General features: G+C 47.0%; 1 protein-coding gene across 1 annotated transcript in view; it reads left to right on the top strand.

The window, feature by feature from the left end:
* atp10a (ATPase phospholipid transporting 10A) overlaps window positions 1-20,072 on the top strand; it is a gene marked incomplete at its 3' end in the record, with an annotated part of 110,602 nt that overhangs the window by 41,803 nt on the left and 48,727 nt on the right. Inside the window, 2 exon segments of the mRNA XM_071342261.1 lie at window positions 3,393-3,499; window positions 4,279-4,410. Of these exon segments, the coding sequence (XP_071198362.1) occupies window positions 3,393-3,499; window positions 4,279-4,410 (239 nt within the window).

Here is a 20,072-nt window from a genome sequence, read left to right on the forward strand (position 1 = left end):
CACTACCATTACTACCAATACCAGCACTACCATTACTACCAATACCATCACTACCATTACTACCAATACCATCACTACCATTACTACCAATACCATCACTACCATTACTACCAATACCATCACTACCATTACTACCAATACCATCACTACCATTACTACCATTACCACCACTACCATTACTACCAATACCATCACCGCCATTACTACCACCACCGCAATTACTACCAATACCATCACCACCATTACTACCAATACCATCACCACCATTACTACCAATACCATCACTACCATTACTACCAATACCATTACTACTATTACCGCCATTACTACCATTACCACCACTACCATTACTACCAATACCATCACTACCATTACTACTATTACCGCCATTACTACCATTACCACCACTGCCATTATTACCAATACCACCACCACCATTACTACCAATACCATTACTACCAATACCACCACCGCCATTAGCACCACTACTATCACTGCCATTACTACCATTACTACCATTACCACCACTGCCATTACTACCATTACTACCATTACCACCATTATCATTACCAAAGGCTGTAGTGGTGGAGGCAGGCAGGCAGGAGGCTGTTGTGTCACTACGGGGGTGAACCACACACCACACTACATCCTCAATTAGCATTTGAGAAGCGGCAGCTTACCGTGAGACTGAACAGTGTTTGACATCTCTGAGACTAAGCACCTCTGTAGTCTGGTTGGTTAAGAGTGTGTCCCATAGTGCACTACTTTTGACCAGGACCGGTAGTGCACTATATAGGAAAAAGTTTGCCATTTAGGACGCAGACAAAGATCCAGTCCCGTACCGTGACTTTCCCTAGATGATACCGGATAAGCTTTTAAATGTTATTTCTTGAGGTGGGATGTAAGGATCAGGGATAGTGATAACGTGATGAATGTCCTGTTTGATTCCCTGAGGATCTGAGGGCTTCACTACCATAGAAGTCACTACTACAATATAGTGGCTGTAGATTGTCATGGCTTCATACCGACCTTGTGCCATACCGGGATATTCGGTAATACCGGCACTGAACACAAGGGACTCTGTTTTTCAAACCCCATTGAGACTCTGTAATCTGACGGTTAGCAATGCTAACAAGTACAAGGAAAATCGCATAGAGAATGCTAACTAAATGCTAATGAGCGCATTGCAAATAATTGTATATAGTCTCTGACCTAAACTGTACAAGTAACTTACAAATGCTACTCCCAGTTTGCTGCACAAAACAAATACTAGCCAGCAAGGCTCTTGATCCAGGAGGGTGTTATCTGCTGTTACCAAGCAAAGCTTGATTTGTTTTAAAGAAGCTAACCACATAGCTAGATAGCCAATTAGCTACTAAATTAGCAAACTAAATGCACAACTGCAGAGCATATAGTACATTTTAGACTGTTAAACAAAATAGTCTAAGATATCTAGCTGGCAAAAAATGTAGTTGTGAATTCCATACGGTAACTGGGTCACCTGGCGCATGCTGATCGATAGTGATTGGATCACAAAGCTCAAGTCACTCGCCATTGTTTGTATGTAAATAAACTCCACGTGACTGGGGATTTACCGGTAAAATTCATAATAAAAAAATGGTGACCAGTGAAATGAACAACGTGATATGCCCAGTCGGGTATATAGTTGGGTTATAGAGGGTTATAGAGTCTTAGTAAGGTATATCAGAGGGTTATAGAGTCTTAGTAAGGTATATCAGAGGGTTATAGAGTCTTAGTAAGGTAGGGGGATATAGTCTTAGTAAGGTAGGGGGTTATAGAGTCTTAGTAAGGTAGGGGGTTATAGAGTCTTAGTAAGGTAGGGGGATATAGAGTCTTAGTAAGGTAGGGGGATATAGAGTCTTAGTAAGGTAGGGGGTTATAGAGTCTTAGTAAGGTAGGGGGATATAGAGTCTTAGTAAGGTAGGGGGATATAGAGTCTTAGTAAGGTAGGGGGATATAGAGTCTTAGTAAAGTAGGGGGATATAGAGTCTTAGTAAAGTAGGGGGATATAGAGTCTTAGTAAGGTAGGGGGTTATAGAGTCTTAGTAAGGTAGGGGGATATAGAGTCTTAGTAAAGTAGGGGGATATAGAGTCTTAGTAAAGTAGGGGGATATAGAGTCTTAGTAAGGTAGGGGGATATAGAGTCTTAGTAAGGTAGGGGGATATAGAGTCTTAGTAAAGTAGGGGGATATAGAGTCTTAGTAAGGTAGGGGGTTATAGAGTCTTAGTAAGGTAGGGGGATATAGAGTCTTAGTAAAGTAGGGGGATATAGAGTCTTAGTAAGGTAGGGGGTTATAGAGTCTTAGTAAGGTAGGGGGATATAGAGTCTTAGTAAAGTAGGGGGATATAGAGTCTTAGTAAAGTAGGGGGATATAGAGTCTTAGTAAGGTAGGGGGATATAGAGTCTTAGTAAGGTAGGGGGATATAGAGTCTTAGTAAAGTAGGGGGATATAGAGTCTTAGTAAGGTAGGGGGTTATAGAGTCTTAGTAAGGTAGGGGGATATAGAGTCTTAGTAAAGTAGGGGGATATAGAGTCTTAGTAAGGTAGGGGGATATAGAGTCTTAGTAAGGTAGGGGGATATAGAGTCTTAGTAAAGTAGGGGGATATAGAGTCTTAGTAAAGTAGGGGGATATAGAGTCTTAGTAAAGTAGGGGGATATAGAGTCTTAGTAAGGTAGGGGTTTATAGAGTCTTAGTAAGGTAGGGGTTTATAGAGTCTTAGTAAAGTAGGGGGTTATAGAGTCTTAGTAAGGTAGGGGGATATAGAGTCTTAGTAAAGTAGGGGGATATAGAATCTTAGTAAAGTAGGGGGATATAGAGTCTTAGTAAGGTAGGGGGATATAGAGTCTTAGTAAAGTAGGGGGATATAGAGTCTTAGTAAGGTAGGGGGATATAGAGTCTTAGTAAAGTAGGGGGATATAGAGTCTTAGTAAAGTAGGGGGTTATAGAGTCTTAGTAAGGTAGGGGGTTATAGAGTCTTAGTAAGGTAGGGGGTTATAGAGTCTTAGTAAGGTAGGGGGTTATAGAGTCTTAGTAAGGTAGGGGGATATAGAGTCTGTGTATCCCTCTGATATACCTTACTTAGACTCTCTATCCCTACAATGCATTGCAGCTTGAAGATCTATTGCGCTGTTCAGTGCAACACACACACACACACACACACACACAGTGGTCTGAGTTCACTGCATAGTTTCAGAGGAATGTTACGTGTTGATTTCCCTACAGTATCTGTGGATGTACCTTTGCAGTGAGGTCTATTATAATATGCATATTATTCTAGATGGAATTGATCATATCTACATTTTGTGTCTCCTAGTCATCCAGTAATGTTACTCAGTGATGTAAAGTGATTGAATCTTGTCTGTAAACAGTACCCATCGCAGTGGAAGAAGAGATGGCCTGTACAAAGACAACTTGCTGCTGCGGGGCTGTACTATCCGTAACACAGAGGAGTGTGTGGGGATAGTCATCTATGCAGGTAAACACCTCGGCTCTTTCCTTTCTCCTTACCTCCTTTCCTCCCAATCACAATGCATTGGAGGACAAGGTCAAAGAGGTAAAGGCAGCCCGATATACACCCTGGCTCTCTCTCAATTAGTCTTTCCTCAGTTTCCTCTCATCCTCTCACCTCCTTCTCAAAACGCATTTGAGGAGAAGGTTCGAGAGGCGTGACCTTGACCGATCATCTCCTCCAAATGGGGTTTGGAAGCGAGCAAGGAGAGAAGGAGCCTCTGTTTTACGACACCCAGTCTCTGTATGACATCTGGCTCCATATCCATAACATTTCTGAGGTGGAGTGCTGATCTGAGATCTGTCCATATAATCCTATTCATTAGGATCTAAGAAGGAAAACTGATCTGAGATCTGTCCATATAATCCTATTCATTATGATCTAAGAAGGAAAACTGATCTGAGATCTGTCCATATAATCCTATTCATTATGATCTAAGAAATAAAACTGATCTGAGATCTGTCCATATAATCCTATTCATTATGATCTAGAAGGAAAACTGAGCTGAGATCTGTCCATATAATCCTATTCATTATGATCTAGAAGGAAAACTGATCTGAGATCTGTCCATATAATCCTATTCATTATGATCTAGAAAGAAAACTGATCTAAGATCTGTCCATATAATCCTATTCATTATGATCTAGAAGGGAAACTGATCTGAGATCAGCACCTACTCTGAGCTGCTTTGTGGATGCTGTCCCTGTCCTGTATGAAGTGTGTGTTAACAGCCAGTTGTGTTGTAGGTCATGAGACTAAAGCCATGCTGAACAACAATGGCCCCCGCTACAAACGCAGTAAACTGGAGAAACAGATGAACGTGGACGTGGGCTGGTGTGTTATCATCCTATTGGTCATGTGCCTGTTCTCTGCTATCGGTACGTATTGCTATTGGCACACATCATTAGTGTGTCCCATGAGGTAAACTACGTTCCCCAAAGGGCTGAAAGGGTTTAAGTCAGACAGTCCTGTTAAAAGCTATTGGCACGTAAGAGGATGTCCTCTACAAAACGGACTCCTGTTTTTGAAAGAGTTCCAACATATGGGACCTTTATTAAACTCAGCAACAAAAAAAGAAAAGAAACGTCCTCTCACTGTCAACTGCGTTTATTTTCAGCCAAGTTAACATGTGTCAATATTTGTATGAACAAAACAAGATTCAACAACTGGGACCTAAACTGAACAAGTTCCACAGACATGTGACTAACAGAAATGGAATAATGTGTCCCTGAACAAAGGGGGGGTCAAAATCAAAAGTAACAGTCAGTATCTGGTGTGGCCACCAGCTGCATTAAGTACTGCAGTGCATCTCCTCATCATAGACTGCACCAGATTTGCCAGTTCTTGTTGTGAGATGTTACCCCACTCTTCCACCAAGGCACCTGCAAGTTCCCGGACATTTCTGGGGGGAATGGCCCTCGCCCTCACCCTCCGATCCATGACGGACCCTCCACTTCCAAATCATTCCCGCTCCAGAGTACAGGCCTCGGTGTAACGCTCATTCCTTCGACGATAAACGCAAATCCGACCATCACCCCTGGTGAGGCAAAACCGCGACTCGTCAGTGAAGAGCACTTTTTGCCAGTCCTGTCTGGTCCAGCGGCGGTGGGTTTGTGCCCATTGTTGCCGGTGATGTAAGGCAGGTCCTCACCAGACAACAGCCTACAAGCCCTCAATCCAGCCTCTCTCAGCCTATTGCGGACAGTCTGAGCACTGATGGAGGGATTGTGCGTTCCTGGTGTAACTCGGGCAGTTGTTGTTGCCATCTTGTATCTGTCACGCAGGTGTGATGTTCTGATGTACCGATCCTGTGCAGATGTTGTTACACGTGGTCTGCCACTGCGAGGACGATCAGCTGTCCGAAAGTATGGCGCCTGACAATATCCACATAACAATAAACAATTACACACAAAGACATGGAGGGGAACAGAGGACTAAATACATGCAGTGTGGTTAGGGAATGAAAACCAGGTGTGTAATATAACAAGACAAAACAAATGGACATATGAGAAATGGAGCGGCGATGGCTAGAAAGCCGGTGACGTCGAACGCCGCCCGAACAAGGAGAGGAGCCGACTTCGGCGGAAGTCGTGACACCCTGGCCGCATCTGCAGTCCTCATGCCTCCTTGCAGCATGCCTAAGGCACGTTCACGCAGAAGAGCAGGGACTCTGGGCATCTTTATTTTGGTGTTTTTCAGAGTCAGTAAAAAGGCCTCTTTAGTGTCCTAAGTTTTCATAACTGTGACCTTAATTGCCTACCGTCTGTAAGCTGTTAGTGTCTTAACGACCGTTCCACAGGTGCATGTTCCCATTAATTGTTTATGGTTCATTGAACAAGCATGGGAAACAGTGTTTAAACCCTTTACAATGAAGATCTGTGAAGTTTTTTTGGATTGTTATGAATTGTCTTTGAAAGACAGGGTCCTGAAAAAGGGATGTTTCTCGGAGTTTATAACCAAAAATGTCCCAATCTAGTTGTCAGACATTGGTTAGCTCTGTGGTATGCAGACGTATCAGCAACTTGTGACAGTTGATCACAAACGGGTTCTGAAACTAAACCCTAAACCCTCTAAACTTCCTGTCTCTTTCTGGTGTTCAATGGAAAGTGTACATTTTAAATACTTGACTCAATAGAAGGATATATTGTACTTACCTCAGGATTCCTGGCAACTGTTACTGAGGGAACTATCCTGGTTTAGTAGATCAACTTAAATTAACTGTTATTATGAATTTACTTTGTTGGTTTGTCGGGGATGTGCCAGATGTACAGGTACATAATGTCCCAGAGGATAGCACTTCAAAGTATCGATTTAAACACTTGTTCCCAAAGTCGCCCTCAATGGTAAAACATGGACGTAGAAGATATACAGGACAGCCAGTAACAACGACACAAACATGGACAGGACAGCCTGTAACAAGGCCACAAACATGGACAGGACAGCCTGTAACAAGGACACAAACATGGACAGGACAGCCTGTAACAAGGCCACAAACATGGACAGGACAGCCTGTAACAAGGCCACAAACATGGACAGGACAGCCTGTAACAAGGCCACAAACATGGACGTAGACTATATACATGACAGCCTGTAACAAGGCCACAAACATGGACAGGACAGCCTGTAACAAGGCCACAAACATGGACAGGACAGCCTGTAACAAGGCCACAAACATGGACGTAGACTATATACATGACAGCCTGTAACAAGGCCACAAACATGGACAGGACAGCCTGTAACAACGACACAAACATGGACAGGACAGCCTGTAACAAGGCCACAAACATGGACAGGACAGCCTGTAACAAGGCCACAAACATGGACGTAGACTATATACATGACAGCCTGTAACAAGGACACAAACATGGACAGGACAGCCTGTAACAAGGACACAAACATGGACAGGACAGCCTGTAACAAGGACACAAACATGGACAGGACAGCCTGTAACAAGGCCACAAACATGGACAGGACAGCCTGTAACAAGGCCACAAACATGGACAGGACAGCCTGTAACAAGGCCACAAACATGGACAGGACAGCCTGTAACAAGGCCACAAACATGGACGTAGACTATATACATGACAGCCTGTAACAAGGCCACAAACATGGACAGGACAGCCTGTAACAACGACACAAACATGGACAGGACAGCCTGTAACAAGGCCACAAACATGGACAGGACAGCCTGTAACAAGGCCACAAACATGGACAGGACAGCCTGTAACAAGGCCACAAACATGGACATGACAGCCTGTCACAAGGCCACAAACAAGGACAGGACAGCCTGTAACAAGGCCACAAACATGGACGTAGAAAATATAACTGACAGCCTGTAACAAGGCCACAAACATGGACAGGACAGCCTGTAACAAGGCCACAAACATGGACAGGACAGCCTGTAACAATGCCACAAACATGGACGTAGACTATATACATGACAGCCTGTAACAAGGCCACAAACATGGACAGGACAGCCTGTAACAAGGCCACAAACATGGACGTAGACTATATACATGACAGCCTGTAACAAGGCCACAAACATGGACAGGACAGCCTGTAACAACGACACAAACATGGACAGGACAGCCTGTAACAAGGCCACAAACATGGACATGACAGCCTGTAACAAGGCCACAAACATGGACAGGACAGCCTGTAACAAGGCCACAAACATGGACAGGACAGCCTGTAACAAGGCCACAAACATGGACAGGACAGCCTGTAACAAGGCCACAAACATGGACGTAGACTATATACATGACAGCCTGTAACAAGGCCACAAACATGGACAGGACAGCCTGTAACAACGACACAAACATGGACAGGACAGCCTGTAACAAGGCCACAAACATGGACAGGACAGCCTGTAACAAGGCCACAAACATGGACAGGACAGCCTGTAACAAGGCCACAAACATGGACATGACAGCCTGTCACAAGGCCACAAACATGGACAGGACAGCCTGTAACAAGGCCACAAACATGGACATGACAGCCTGTCACAAGGCCACAAACATGGACAGGACAGCCTGTAACAAGGCCACAAACATGGACAGGACAGCCTGTAACAAGGCCACAAACATGGACAGGACAGCCTGTAACAAGGCCACAAACATGGACGTAGAAAATATACATGACAGCCTGTAACAAGGCCACAAACATGGACAGGACAGCCTGTAACAAGGCCACAAACATGGACATGACAGCCTGTCACAAGGCCACAAACATGGACAGGACAGCCTGTAACAAGGCCACAAACATGGACAGGACAGCCTGTAACAAGGCCACAAACATGGACAGGACAGCCTGTAACAAGGCCACAAACATGGACAGGACATCCTGTAACAAGGCCACAAACATGGACAGGACAGCCTGTAACAAGGCCACAAACATGGACAGGACAGCCTGTAACAAGGCCACAAACATGGACAGGACAGCCTGTAACAAGGCCACAAACATGGACAGGACAGCCTGTAACAAGGCCACAAACATGGACAGGACAGCCTGTAACAAGGCCACAAACATGGACAGGACAGCCTGTAACAAGGCCACAAACATGGACAGGACAGCCTGTAACAAGGCCACAAACATGGACAGGACAGCCTGTAACAAGGCCACAAACATGGACGTAGAAAATATACATGACAGCCTGTAACAAGGCCACAAACATGGACAGGACAGCCTGTAACAAGGCCACAAACATGGACAGGACAGCCTGTAACAAGGCCACAAACATGGACGTAGAAAATATACATGACAGCCTGTAACAAGGCAACAAACATGGACGTAGACTATATACATGACAGCCTGTAACAAGGCCACAAACATGGACAGGACAGCCTGTAACAAGGCCACAAACATGGACATAGAAAATATACATGACAGCCTGTAACAAGGCCACAAACATGGACATGACAGCCTGTAACAAGGCCACAAACATGGACAGGACAGCCTGTAACAAGGCCACAAACATGGACAGGACAGCCTGTAACAAGGCCACAAACATGGACATGACAGCCTGTCACAAGGCCACAAACATGGACAGGACAGCCTGTAACAAGGCCACAAACATGGACGTAGAAAATATAACTGACAGCCTGTAACAAGGCCACAAACATGGACAGGACAGCCTGTAACAAGGCCACAAACATGGACAGGACAGCCTGTAACAAGGCCACAAACATGGACGTAGACTATATACATGACAGCCTGTAACAAGGCCACAAACATGGACAGGACAGCCTGTAACAAGGCCACAAACATGGACGTAGACTATATACATGACAGCCTGTAACAAGGCCACAAACATGGACAGGACAGCCTGTAACAACGACACAAACATGGACAGGACAGCCTGTAACAAGGCCACAAACATGGACATGACAGCCTGTAACAAGGCCACAAACATGGACAGGACAGCCTGTAACAAGGCCACAAACATGGACAGGACAGCCTGTAACAAGGCCACAAACATGGACAGGACAGCCTGTAACAAGGCCACAAACATGGACGTAGACTATATACATGACAGCCTGTAACAAGGCCACAAACATGGACAGGACAGCCTGTAACAACGACACAAACATGGACAGGACAGCCTGTAACAAGGCCACAAACATGGACAGGACAGCCTGTAACAAGGCCACAAACATGGACAGGACAGCCTGTAACAAGGCCACAAACATGGACATGACAGCCTGTCACAAGGCCACAAACATGGACAGGACAGCCTGTAACAAGGCCACAAACATGGACATGACAGCCTGTCACAAGGCCACAAACATGGACAGGACAGCCTGTAACAAGGCCACAAACATGGACGTAGAAAATATACATGACAGCCTGTAACAAGGCCACAAACATGGACAGGACAGCCTGTAACAAGGCCACAAACATGGACATGACAGCCTGTCACAAGGCCACAAACATGGACAGGACAGCCTGTAACAAGGCCACAAACATGGACAGGACAGCCTGTAACAAGGCCACAAACATGGACAGGACAGCCTGTAACAAGGCCACAAACATGGACAGGACATCCTGTAACAAGGCCACAAACATGGACAGGAAAGCCTGTAACAAGGCCACAAACATGGACAGGACAGCCTGTAACAAGGCCACAAACATGGACAGGACAGCCTGTAACAAGGCCACAAACATGGACAGGACAGCCTGTAACAAGGCCACAAACATGGACAGGACAGCCTGTAACAAGGCCACAAACATGGACAGGACAGCCTGTAACAAGGCCACAAACATGGACAGGACAGCCTGTAACAAGGCCACAAACATGGACGTAGAAAATATACATGACAGCCTGTAACAAGGCCACAAACATGGACAGGACAGCCTGTAACAAGGCCACAAACATGGACAGGACAGCCTGTAACAAGGCCACAAACATGGACGTAGAAAATATACATGACAGCCTGTAACAAGGCAACAAACATGGACGTAGACTATATACATGACAGCCTGTAACAAGGCCACAAACATGGACAGGACAGCCTGTAACAAGGCCACAAACATGGACATAGAAAATATACATGACAGCCTGTAACAAGGCCACAAACATGGACATGACAGCCTGTAACAAGGCCACAAACATGGACAGGACAGCCTGTAACAAGGCCACAAACATGGACAGGACAGCCTGTCACAAGGCCACAAACATGGACAGGACAGCCTGTAACAAGGCCACAAACATGGACAGGACAGCCTGTAACAAGGCCACAAACATGGACAGGACAGCCTGTAACAAGGCCACAAACATGGACAGGACATCCTGTAACAAGGCCACAAACATGGACAGGACAGCCTGTAACAAGGCCACAAACATGGACAGGACAGCCTGTAACAAGGCCACAAACATGGACAGGACAGCCTGTAACAAGGCCACAAACATGGACAGGACAGCCTGTAACAAGGCCACAAACATGGACAGGACAGCCTGTAACAAGGCCACAAACATGGACAGGACAGCCTGTAACAAGGCCACAAACATGGACAGGACAGCCTGTAACAAGGCCACAAACATGGACAGGACAGCCTGTAACAAGGCCACAAACATGGACGTAGAAAATATACATGACAGCCTGTAACAAGGCCACAAACATGGACAGGACAGCCTGTAACAAGGCCACAAACATGGACAGGACAGCCTGTAACAAGGCCACAAACATGGACGTAGAAAATATACATGACAGCCTGTAACAAGGCAACAAACATGGACGTAGACTATATACATGACAGCCTGTAACAAGGCCACAAACATGGACAGGACAGCCTGTAACAAGGCCACAAACATGGACATAGAAAATATACATGACAGCCTGTAACAAGGCCACAAACATGGACATGACAGCCTGTAACAAGGCCACAAACATGGACAGGACAGCCTGTAACAAGGCCACAAACATGGACAGGACAGCCTGTAACAAGGCCACAAACATGGACATGACAGCCTGTCACAAGGCCACAAACATGGACAGGACAGCCTGTAACAAGGCCACAAACATGGACGTAGAAAATATAACTGACAGCCTGTAACAAGGCCACAAACATGGACAGGACAGCCTGTAACAAGGCCACAAACATGGACAGGACAGCCTGTAACAAGGCCACAAACATGGACGTAGACTATATACATGACAGCCTGTAACAAGGCCACAAACATGGACAGGACAGCCTGTAACAAGGCCACAAACATGGACGTAGACTATATACATGACAGCCTGTAACAAGGCCACAAACATGGACAGGACAGCCTGTAACAACGACACAAACATGGACAGGACAGCCTGTAACAAGGCCACAAACATGGACATGACAGCCTGTAACAAGGCCACAAACATGGACAGGACAGCCTGTAACAAGGCCACAAACATGGACAGGACAGCCTGTAACAAGGCCACAAACATGGACAGGACAGCCTGTAACAAGGCCACAAACATGGACGTAGACTATATACATGACAGCCTGTAACAAGGCCACAAACATGGACAGGACAGCCTGTAACAACGACACAAACATGGACAGGACAGCCTGTAACAAGGCCACAAACATGGACAGGACAGCCTGTAACAAGGCCACAAACATGGACAGGACAGCCTGTAACAAGGCCACAAACATGGACATGACAGCCTGTCACAAGGCCACAAACATGGACAGGACAGCCTGTAACAAGGCCACAAACATGGACATGACAGCCTGTCACAAGGCCACAAACATGGACAGGACAGCCTGTAACAAGGCCACAAACATGGACGTAGAAAATATACATGACAGCCTGTAACAAGGCCACAAACATGGACAGGACAGCCTGTAACAAGGCCACAAACATGGACATGACAGCCTGTCACAAGGCCACAAACATGGACAGGACAGCCTGTAACAAGGCCACAAACATGGACAGGACAGCCTGTAACAAGGCCACAAACATGGACAGGACAGCCTGTAACAAGGCCACAAACATGGACAGGACATCCTGTAACAAGGCCACAAACATGGACAGGACAGCCTGTAACAAGGCCACAAACATGGACAGGACAGCCTGTAACAAGGCCACAAACATGGACAGGACAGCCTGTAACAAGGCCACAAACATGGACAGGACAGCCTGTAACAAGGCCACAAACATGGACAGGACAGCCTGTAACAAGGCCACAAACATGGACAGGACAGCCTGTAACAAGGCCACAAACATGGACAGGACAGCCTGTAACAAGGCCACAAACATGGACGTAGAAAATATACATGACAGCCTGTAACAAGGCCACAAACATGGACAGGACAGCCTGTAACAAGGCCACAAACATGGACAGGACAGCCTTTAACAAGGCCACAAACATGGACGTAGAAAATATACATGACAGCCTGTAACAAGGCAACAAACATGGACGTAGACTATATACATGACAGCCTGTAACAAGGCCACAAACATGGACAGGACAGCCTGTAACAAGGCCACAAACATGGACATAGAAAATATACATGACAGCCTGTAACAAGGCCACAAACATGGACATGACAGCCTGTAACAAGGCCACAAACATGGACAGGACAGCCTGTAACAAGGCCACAAACATGGACAGGACAGCCTGTAACAAGGCCACAAACATGGACATGACAGCCTGTCACAAGGCCACAAACATGGACAGGACAGCCTGTAACAAGGCCACAAACATGGACATGACAGCCTGTCACAAGGCCACAAACATGGACAGGACAGCCTGTAACAAGGCCACAAACATGGACGTAGAAAATATACATGACAGCCTGTAACAAGGCCACAAACATGGACAGGACAGCCTGTAACAAGGCCACAAACATGGACATGACAGCCTGTCACAAGGCCACAAACATGGACAGGACAGCCTGTCACAAGGCCACAAACATGGACAGGACAGCCTGTAACAAGGCCACAAACATGGACAGGACAGCCTGTAACAAGGCCACAAACATGGACAGGACAGCCTGTAACAAGGCCACAAACATGGACAGGACAGCCTGTAACAAGGCCACAAACATGGACAGGACAGCCTGTAACAAGGCCACAAACATGGACATGACAGCCTGTCACAAGGCCACAAACATGGACAGGACAGCCTGTAACAAGGCCACAAACATGGACAGGACAGCCTGTAACAAGGCCACAAACATGGACAGGACAGCCTGTCACAAGGCCACAAACATGGACAGGACAGCCTGTCACAAGGCCACAAACATGGACAGGACAGCCTGTAACAAGGCCACAAACATGGACAGGACATCCTGTAACAAGGCCACAAACATGGACAGGACAGCCTGTAACAAGGCCACAAACATGGACAGGACAGCCTGTCACAAGGCCACCAACATGGACATGACAGCCTGTCACAAGGCCACAAACATGGACAGGACAGCCTGTAACAAGGCCACAAACATGGACAGGACAGCCTGTAACAAGGCCACAAACATGGACAGGACAGCCTGTAACAAGGCCACAAACATGGACAGGACAGCCTGTAACAAGGCCACAAACATGGACATGACAGCCTGTCACAAGGCCACAAACATGGACAGGACAGCCTGTAACAAGGCCACAAACATGGACGTAGAAAATATAACTGACAGCCTGTAACAAGGCCACAAACATGGACAGGACAGCCTGTAACAAGGCCACAAACATGGACAGGACAGCCTGTAACAAGGCCACAAACATGGACGTAGACTATATACATGACAGCCTGTAACAAGGCCACAAACATGGACAGGACAGCCTGTAACAAGGCCACAAACATGGACGTAGACTATATACATGACAGCCTGTAACAAGGCCACAAACATGGACAGGACAGCCTGTAACAACGACACAAACATGGACAGGACAGCCTGTAACAAGGCCACAAACATGGACATGACAGCCTGTAACAAGGCCACAAACATGGACAGGACAGCCTGTAACAAGGCCACAAACATGGACAGGACAGCCTGTAACAAGGCCACAAACATGGACAGGACAGCCTGTAACAAGGCCACAAACATGGACGTAGACTATATACATGACAGCCTGTAACAAGGCCACAAACATGGACAGGACAGCCTGTAACAACGACACAAACATGGACAGGACAGCCTGTAACAAGGCCACAAACATGGACAGGACAGCCTGTAACAAGGCCACAAACATGGACAGGACAGCCTGTAACAAGGCCACAAACATGGACATGACAGCCTGTCACAAGGCCACAAACATGGACAGGACAGCCTGTAACAAGGCCACAAACATGGACATGACAGCCTGTCACAAGGCCACAAACATGGACAGGACAGCCTGTAACAAGGCCACAAACATGGACAGGACAGCCTGTTACAAGGCCACAAACATGGACAGGACAGCCTGTAACAAGGCCACAAACATGGACGTAGAAAATATACATGACAGCCTGTAACAAGGCCACAAACATGGACAGGACAGCCTGTAACAAGGCCACAAACATGGACATGACAGCCTGTCACAAGGCCACAAACATGGACAGGACAGCCTGTAACAAGGCCACAAACATGGACAGGACAGCCTGTAACAAGGCCACAAACATGGACAGGACAGCCTGTAACAAGGCCACAAACATGGACAGGACATCCTGTAACAAGGCCACAAACATGGACAGGACAGCCTGTAACAAGGCCACAAACATGGACAGGACAGCCTGTAACAAGGCCACAAACATGGACAGGACAGCCTGTAACAAGGCCACAAACATGGACAGGACAGCCTGTAACAAGGCCACAAACATGGACAGGACAGCCTGTAACAAGGCCACAAACATGGACAGGACAGCCTGTAACAAGGCCACAAACATGGACAGGACAGCCTGTAACAAGGCCACAAACATGGACGTAGAAAATATACATGACAGCCTGTAACAAGGCCACAAACATGGACAGGACAGCCTGTAACAAGGCCACAAACATGGACAGGACAGCCTGTAACAAGGCCACAAACATGGACGTAGAAAATATACATGACAGCCTGTAACAAGGCAACAAACATGGACGTAGACTATATACATGACAGCCTGTAACAAGGCCACAAACATGGACAGGACAGCCTGTAACAAGGCCACAAACATGGACATAGAAAATATACATGACAGCCTGTAACAAGGCCACAAACATGGACATGACAGCCTGTAACAAGGCCACAAACATGGACAGGACAGCCTGTAACAAGGCCACAAACATGGACAGGACAGCCTGTAACAAGGCCACAAACATGGACATGACAGCCTGTCACAAGGCCACAAACATGGACAGGACAGCCTGTAACAAGGCCACAAACATGGACGTAGAAAATATAACTGACAGCCTGTAACAAGGCCACAAACATGGACAGGACAGCCTGTAACAAGGCCACAAACATGGACAGGACAGCCTGTAACAAGGCCACAAACATGGACGTAGACTATATACATAACAGCCTGTAACAAGGCCACAAACATGGACAGGACAGCCTGTAACAAGGCCACAAACATGGACGTAGACTATATACATGACAGCCTGTAACAAGGCCACAAACATGGACAGGACAGCCTGTAACAACGACACAAACATGGACAGGACAGCCTGTAACAAGGCCACAAACATGGACATGACAGCCTGTAACAAGGCCACAAACATGGACAGGACAGCCTGTAACAAGGCCACAAACATGGACAGGACAGCCTGTAACAAGGCCACAAACATGGACAGGACAGCCTGTAACAAGGCCACAAACATGGACGTAGACTATATACATGACAGCCTGTAACAAGGCCACAAACATGGACAGGACAGCCTGTAACAACGACACAAACATGGACAGGACAGCCTGTAACAAGGCCACAAACATGGACAGGACAGCCTGTAACAAGGCCACAAACATGGACAGGACAGCCTGTAACAAGGCCACAAACATGGACATGACAGCCTGTCACAAGGCCACAAACATGGACAGGACAGCCTGTAACAAGGCCACAAACATGGACATGACAGCCTGTCACAAGGCCACAAACATGGACAGGACAGCCTGTAACAAGGCCACAAACATGGACGTAGAAAATATACATGACAGCCTGTAACAAGGCCACAAACATGGACAGGACAGCCTGTAACAAGGCCACAAACATGGACATGACAGCCTGTCACAAGGCCACAAACATGGACAGGACAGCCTGTAACAAGGCCACAAACATGGACAGGACAGCCTGTAACAAGGCCACAAACATGGACAGGACAGCCTGTAACAAGGCCACAAACATGGACAGGACATCCTGTAACAAGGCCACAAACATGGACAGGACAGCCTGTAACAAGGCCACAAACATGGACAGGACAGCCTGTAACAAGGCCACAAACATGGACAGGACAGCCTGTAACAAGGCCACAAACATGGACAGGACAGCCTGTAACAAGGCCACAAACATGGACAGGACAGCCTGTAACAAGGCCACAAACATGGACAGGACAGCCTGTAACAAGGCCACAAACATGGACAGGACAGCCTGTAACAAGGGATCAAACATGGACGTAGAAAATATACATGACAGCCTGTAACAAGGCCACAAACATGGACAGGACAGCCTGTAACAAGGCCACAAACATGGACAGGACAGCCTGTAACAAGGCCACAAACATGGACGTAGAAAATATACATGACAGCCTGTAACAAGGCAACAAACATGGACGTAGACTATATACATGACAGCCTGTAACAAGGCCACAAACATGGACAGGACAGCCTGTAACAAGGCCACAAACATGGACATAGAAAATATACATGACAGCCTGTAACAAGGCCACAAACATGGACATGACAGCCTGTAACAAGGCCACAAACATGGACAGGACAGCCTGTAACAAGGCCACAAACATGGACAGGACAGCCTGTAACAAGGCCACAAACATGGACATGACAGCCTGTCACAAGGCCACAAACATGGACAGGACAGCCTGTAACAAGGCCACAAACATGGACAGGACAGCCTGTCACAAGGCCACAAACATGGACATGACAGCCTGTCACAAGGCCACAAACATGGACAGGACAGCCTGTAACAAGGCCACAAACATGGACGTAGAAAATATACATGACAGCCTGTAACAAGGCCACAAACATGGACAGGACAGCCTGTAACAAGGCCACAAACATGGACGTAGAAAATATACATGACAGCCTGTAACAAGGCCACAAACATGGACAGGACAGCCTGTAACAAGGCCACAAACATGGACATGACAGCCTGTCACAAGGCCACAAACATGGACAGGACAGCCTGTCACAAGGCCACAAACATGGACAGGACAGCCTGTAACAAGGCCACAAACATGGACAGGACAGCCTGTAACAAGGCCACAAACATGGACAGGACAGCCTGTAACAAGGCCACAAACATGGACAGGACAGCCTGTAACAAGGCCACAAACATGGACAGGACAGCCTGTAACAAGGCCACAAACATGGACATGACAGCCTGTCACAAGGCCACAAACATGGACAGGACAGCCTGTAACAAGGCCACAAACATGGACAGGACAGCCTGTAACAAGGCCACAAACATGGACAGGACAGCCTGTCACAAGGCCACAAACATGGACAGGACAGCCTGTCACAAGGCCACAAACATGGACAGGACAGCCTGTAACAAGGCCACAAACATGGACAGGACATCCTGTAACAAGGCCACAAACATGGACAGGACAGCCTGTAACAAGGCCACAAACATGGACAGGACAGCCTGTCACAAGGCCACAAACATGGACATGACAGCCTGTCACAAGGCCACAAACATGGACAGGACAGCCTGTAACAAGGCCACAAACATGGACAGGACAGCCTGTAACAAGGCCACAAACATGGACAGGACAGCCTGTAACAAGGCCACAAACATGGACAGGACAGCCTGTAACAAGGCCACAAACATGGACAGGACAGCCTGTAACAAGGCCACAAACATGGACAGGACAGCCTGTAACAAGGCCACAAACATGGACAGGACAGCCTGTAACAAGGCCACAAACATGGACGTAGAAAATATACATGACACCCTGTAACAAGGCCACAAACATGGACAGGACAGCCTGTAACAAGGCCACAAACATGGACAGGACAGCCTGTAACAAGGCCACAAACATGGACATGACAGCCTGTAACAAGGCCACAAACATGGACGTAGAAAATATACATGACAGCCTGTAACAAGGCAACAAACATGGACATAGACTATATACATGACAGCCTGTAACAAGGCCACAAACATGGACAGGACAGCCTGTAACAAGGCCACAAACATGGACATAGAAAATATACATGACAGCCTGTAACAAGGCCACAAACATGGACATGACAGCCTGTAACAAGGCCACAAACATGGACAGGACAGCCTGTAACAAGGCCACAAACATGGACAGGACAGCCTGTAACAAGGCCACAAACATGGACATGACAGCCTGTCACAAGGCCACAAACATGGACAGGACAGCCTGTAACAAGGCCACAAACATGGACATGACAGCCTGTCACAAGGCCACAAACATGGACAGGACAGCCTGTAACAAGGCCACAAACATGGACGTAGAAAATATACATGACAGCCTGTAACAAGGCCACAAACATGGACTGGACAGCCTGTAACAAGGCCACAAACATGGACAGGACAGCCTGTAACAAGGCCACAAACATGGACATGACAGCCTGTAACAAGGCCACAAACATGGACGTAGAAAATATACATGACAGCCTGTAACAAGGCAACAAACATGGACATAGACTATATACATGACAGCCTGTAACAAGGCCACAAACATGGACAGGACAGCCTGTAACAAGGCCACAAACATGGACATAGAAAATATACATGACAGCCTGTAACAAGGCCACAAACATGGACATGACAGCCTGTAACAAGGCCACAAACATGGACAGGACAGCCTGTAACAAGGCCACAAACATGGACAGGACAGCCTGTAACAAGGCCACAAACATGGACATGACAGCCTGTCACAAGGCCACAAACATGGACAGGACAGCCTGTAACAAGGCCACAAACATGGACATGACAGCCTGTCACAAGGCCACAAACATGGACAGGACAGCCTGTAACAAGGCCACAAACATGGACGTAGAAAATATACATGACAGCCTGTAACAAGGCCACAAACATGGACAGGACAGCCTGTAACAAGGCCACAAACATGGACAGGACAGCCTGTCACAAGGCCACAAACATGAACAGGACAGCCTGTCACAAGGCCACAAACATGGACAGGACAGCCTGTAACAAGGCCACAAACATGGACAGGACAGCCTGTCACAAGGCCACAAACATGGACAGGACAGCCTGTAACAAGGCCACAAACATGGACAGGACATCCTGTAACAAGGCCACAAACATGGACAGGACAGCCTGTAACAAGGCCACAAACATGGACAGGACAGCCTGTAACAAGGCCACAAACATGGACAGGACAGCCTGTCACAAGGCCACAAACATGGACGTAGAAAATATACATGACAGCC

This window comes from Salvelinus alpinus, chromosome 15 (genome assembly GCF_045679555.1).
Source record: "Salvelinus alpinus chromosome 15, SLU_Salpinus.1, whole genome shotgun sequence".
Taxonomy (NCBI): domain Eukaryota; kingdom Metazoa; phylum Chordata; class Actinopteri; order Salmoniformes; family Salmonidae; genus Salvelinus; species Salvelinus alpinus.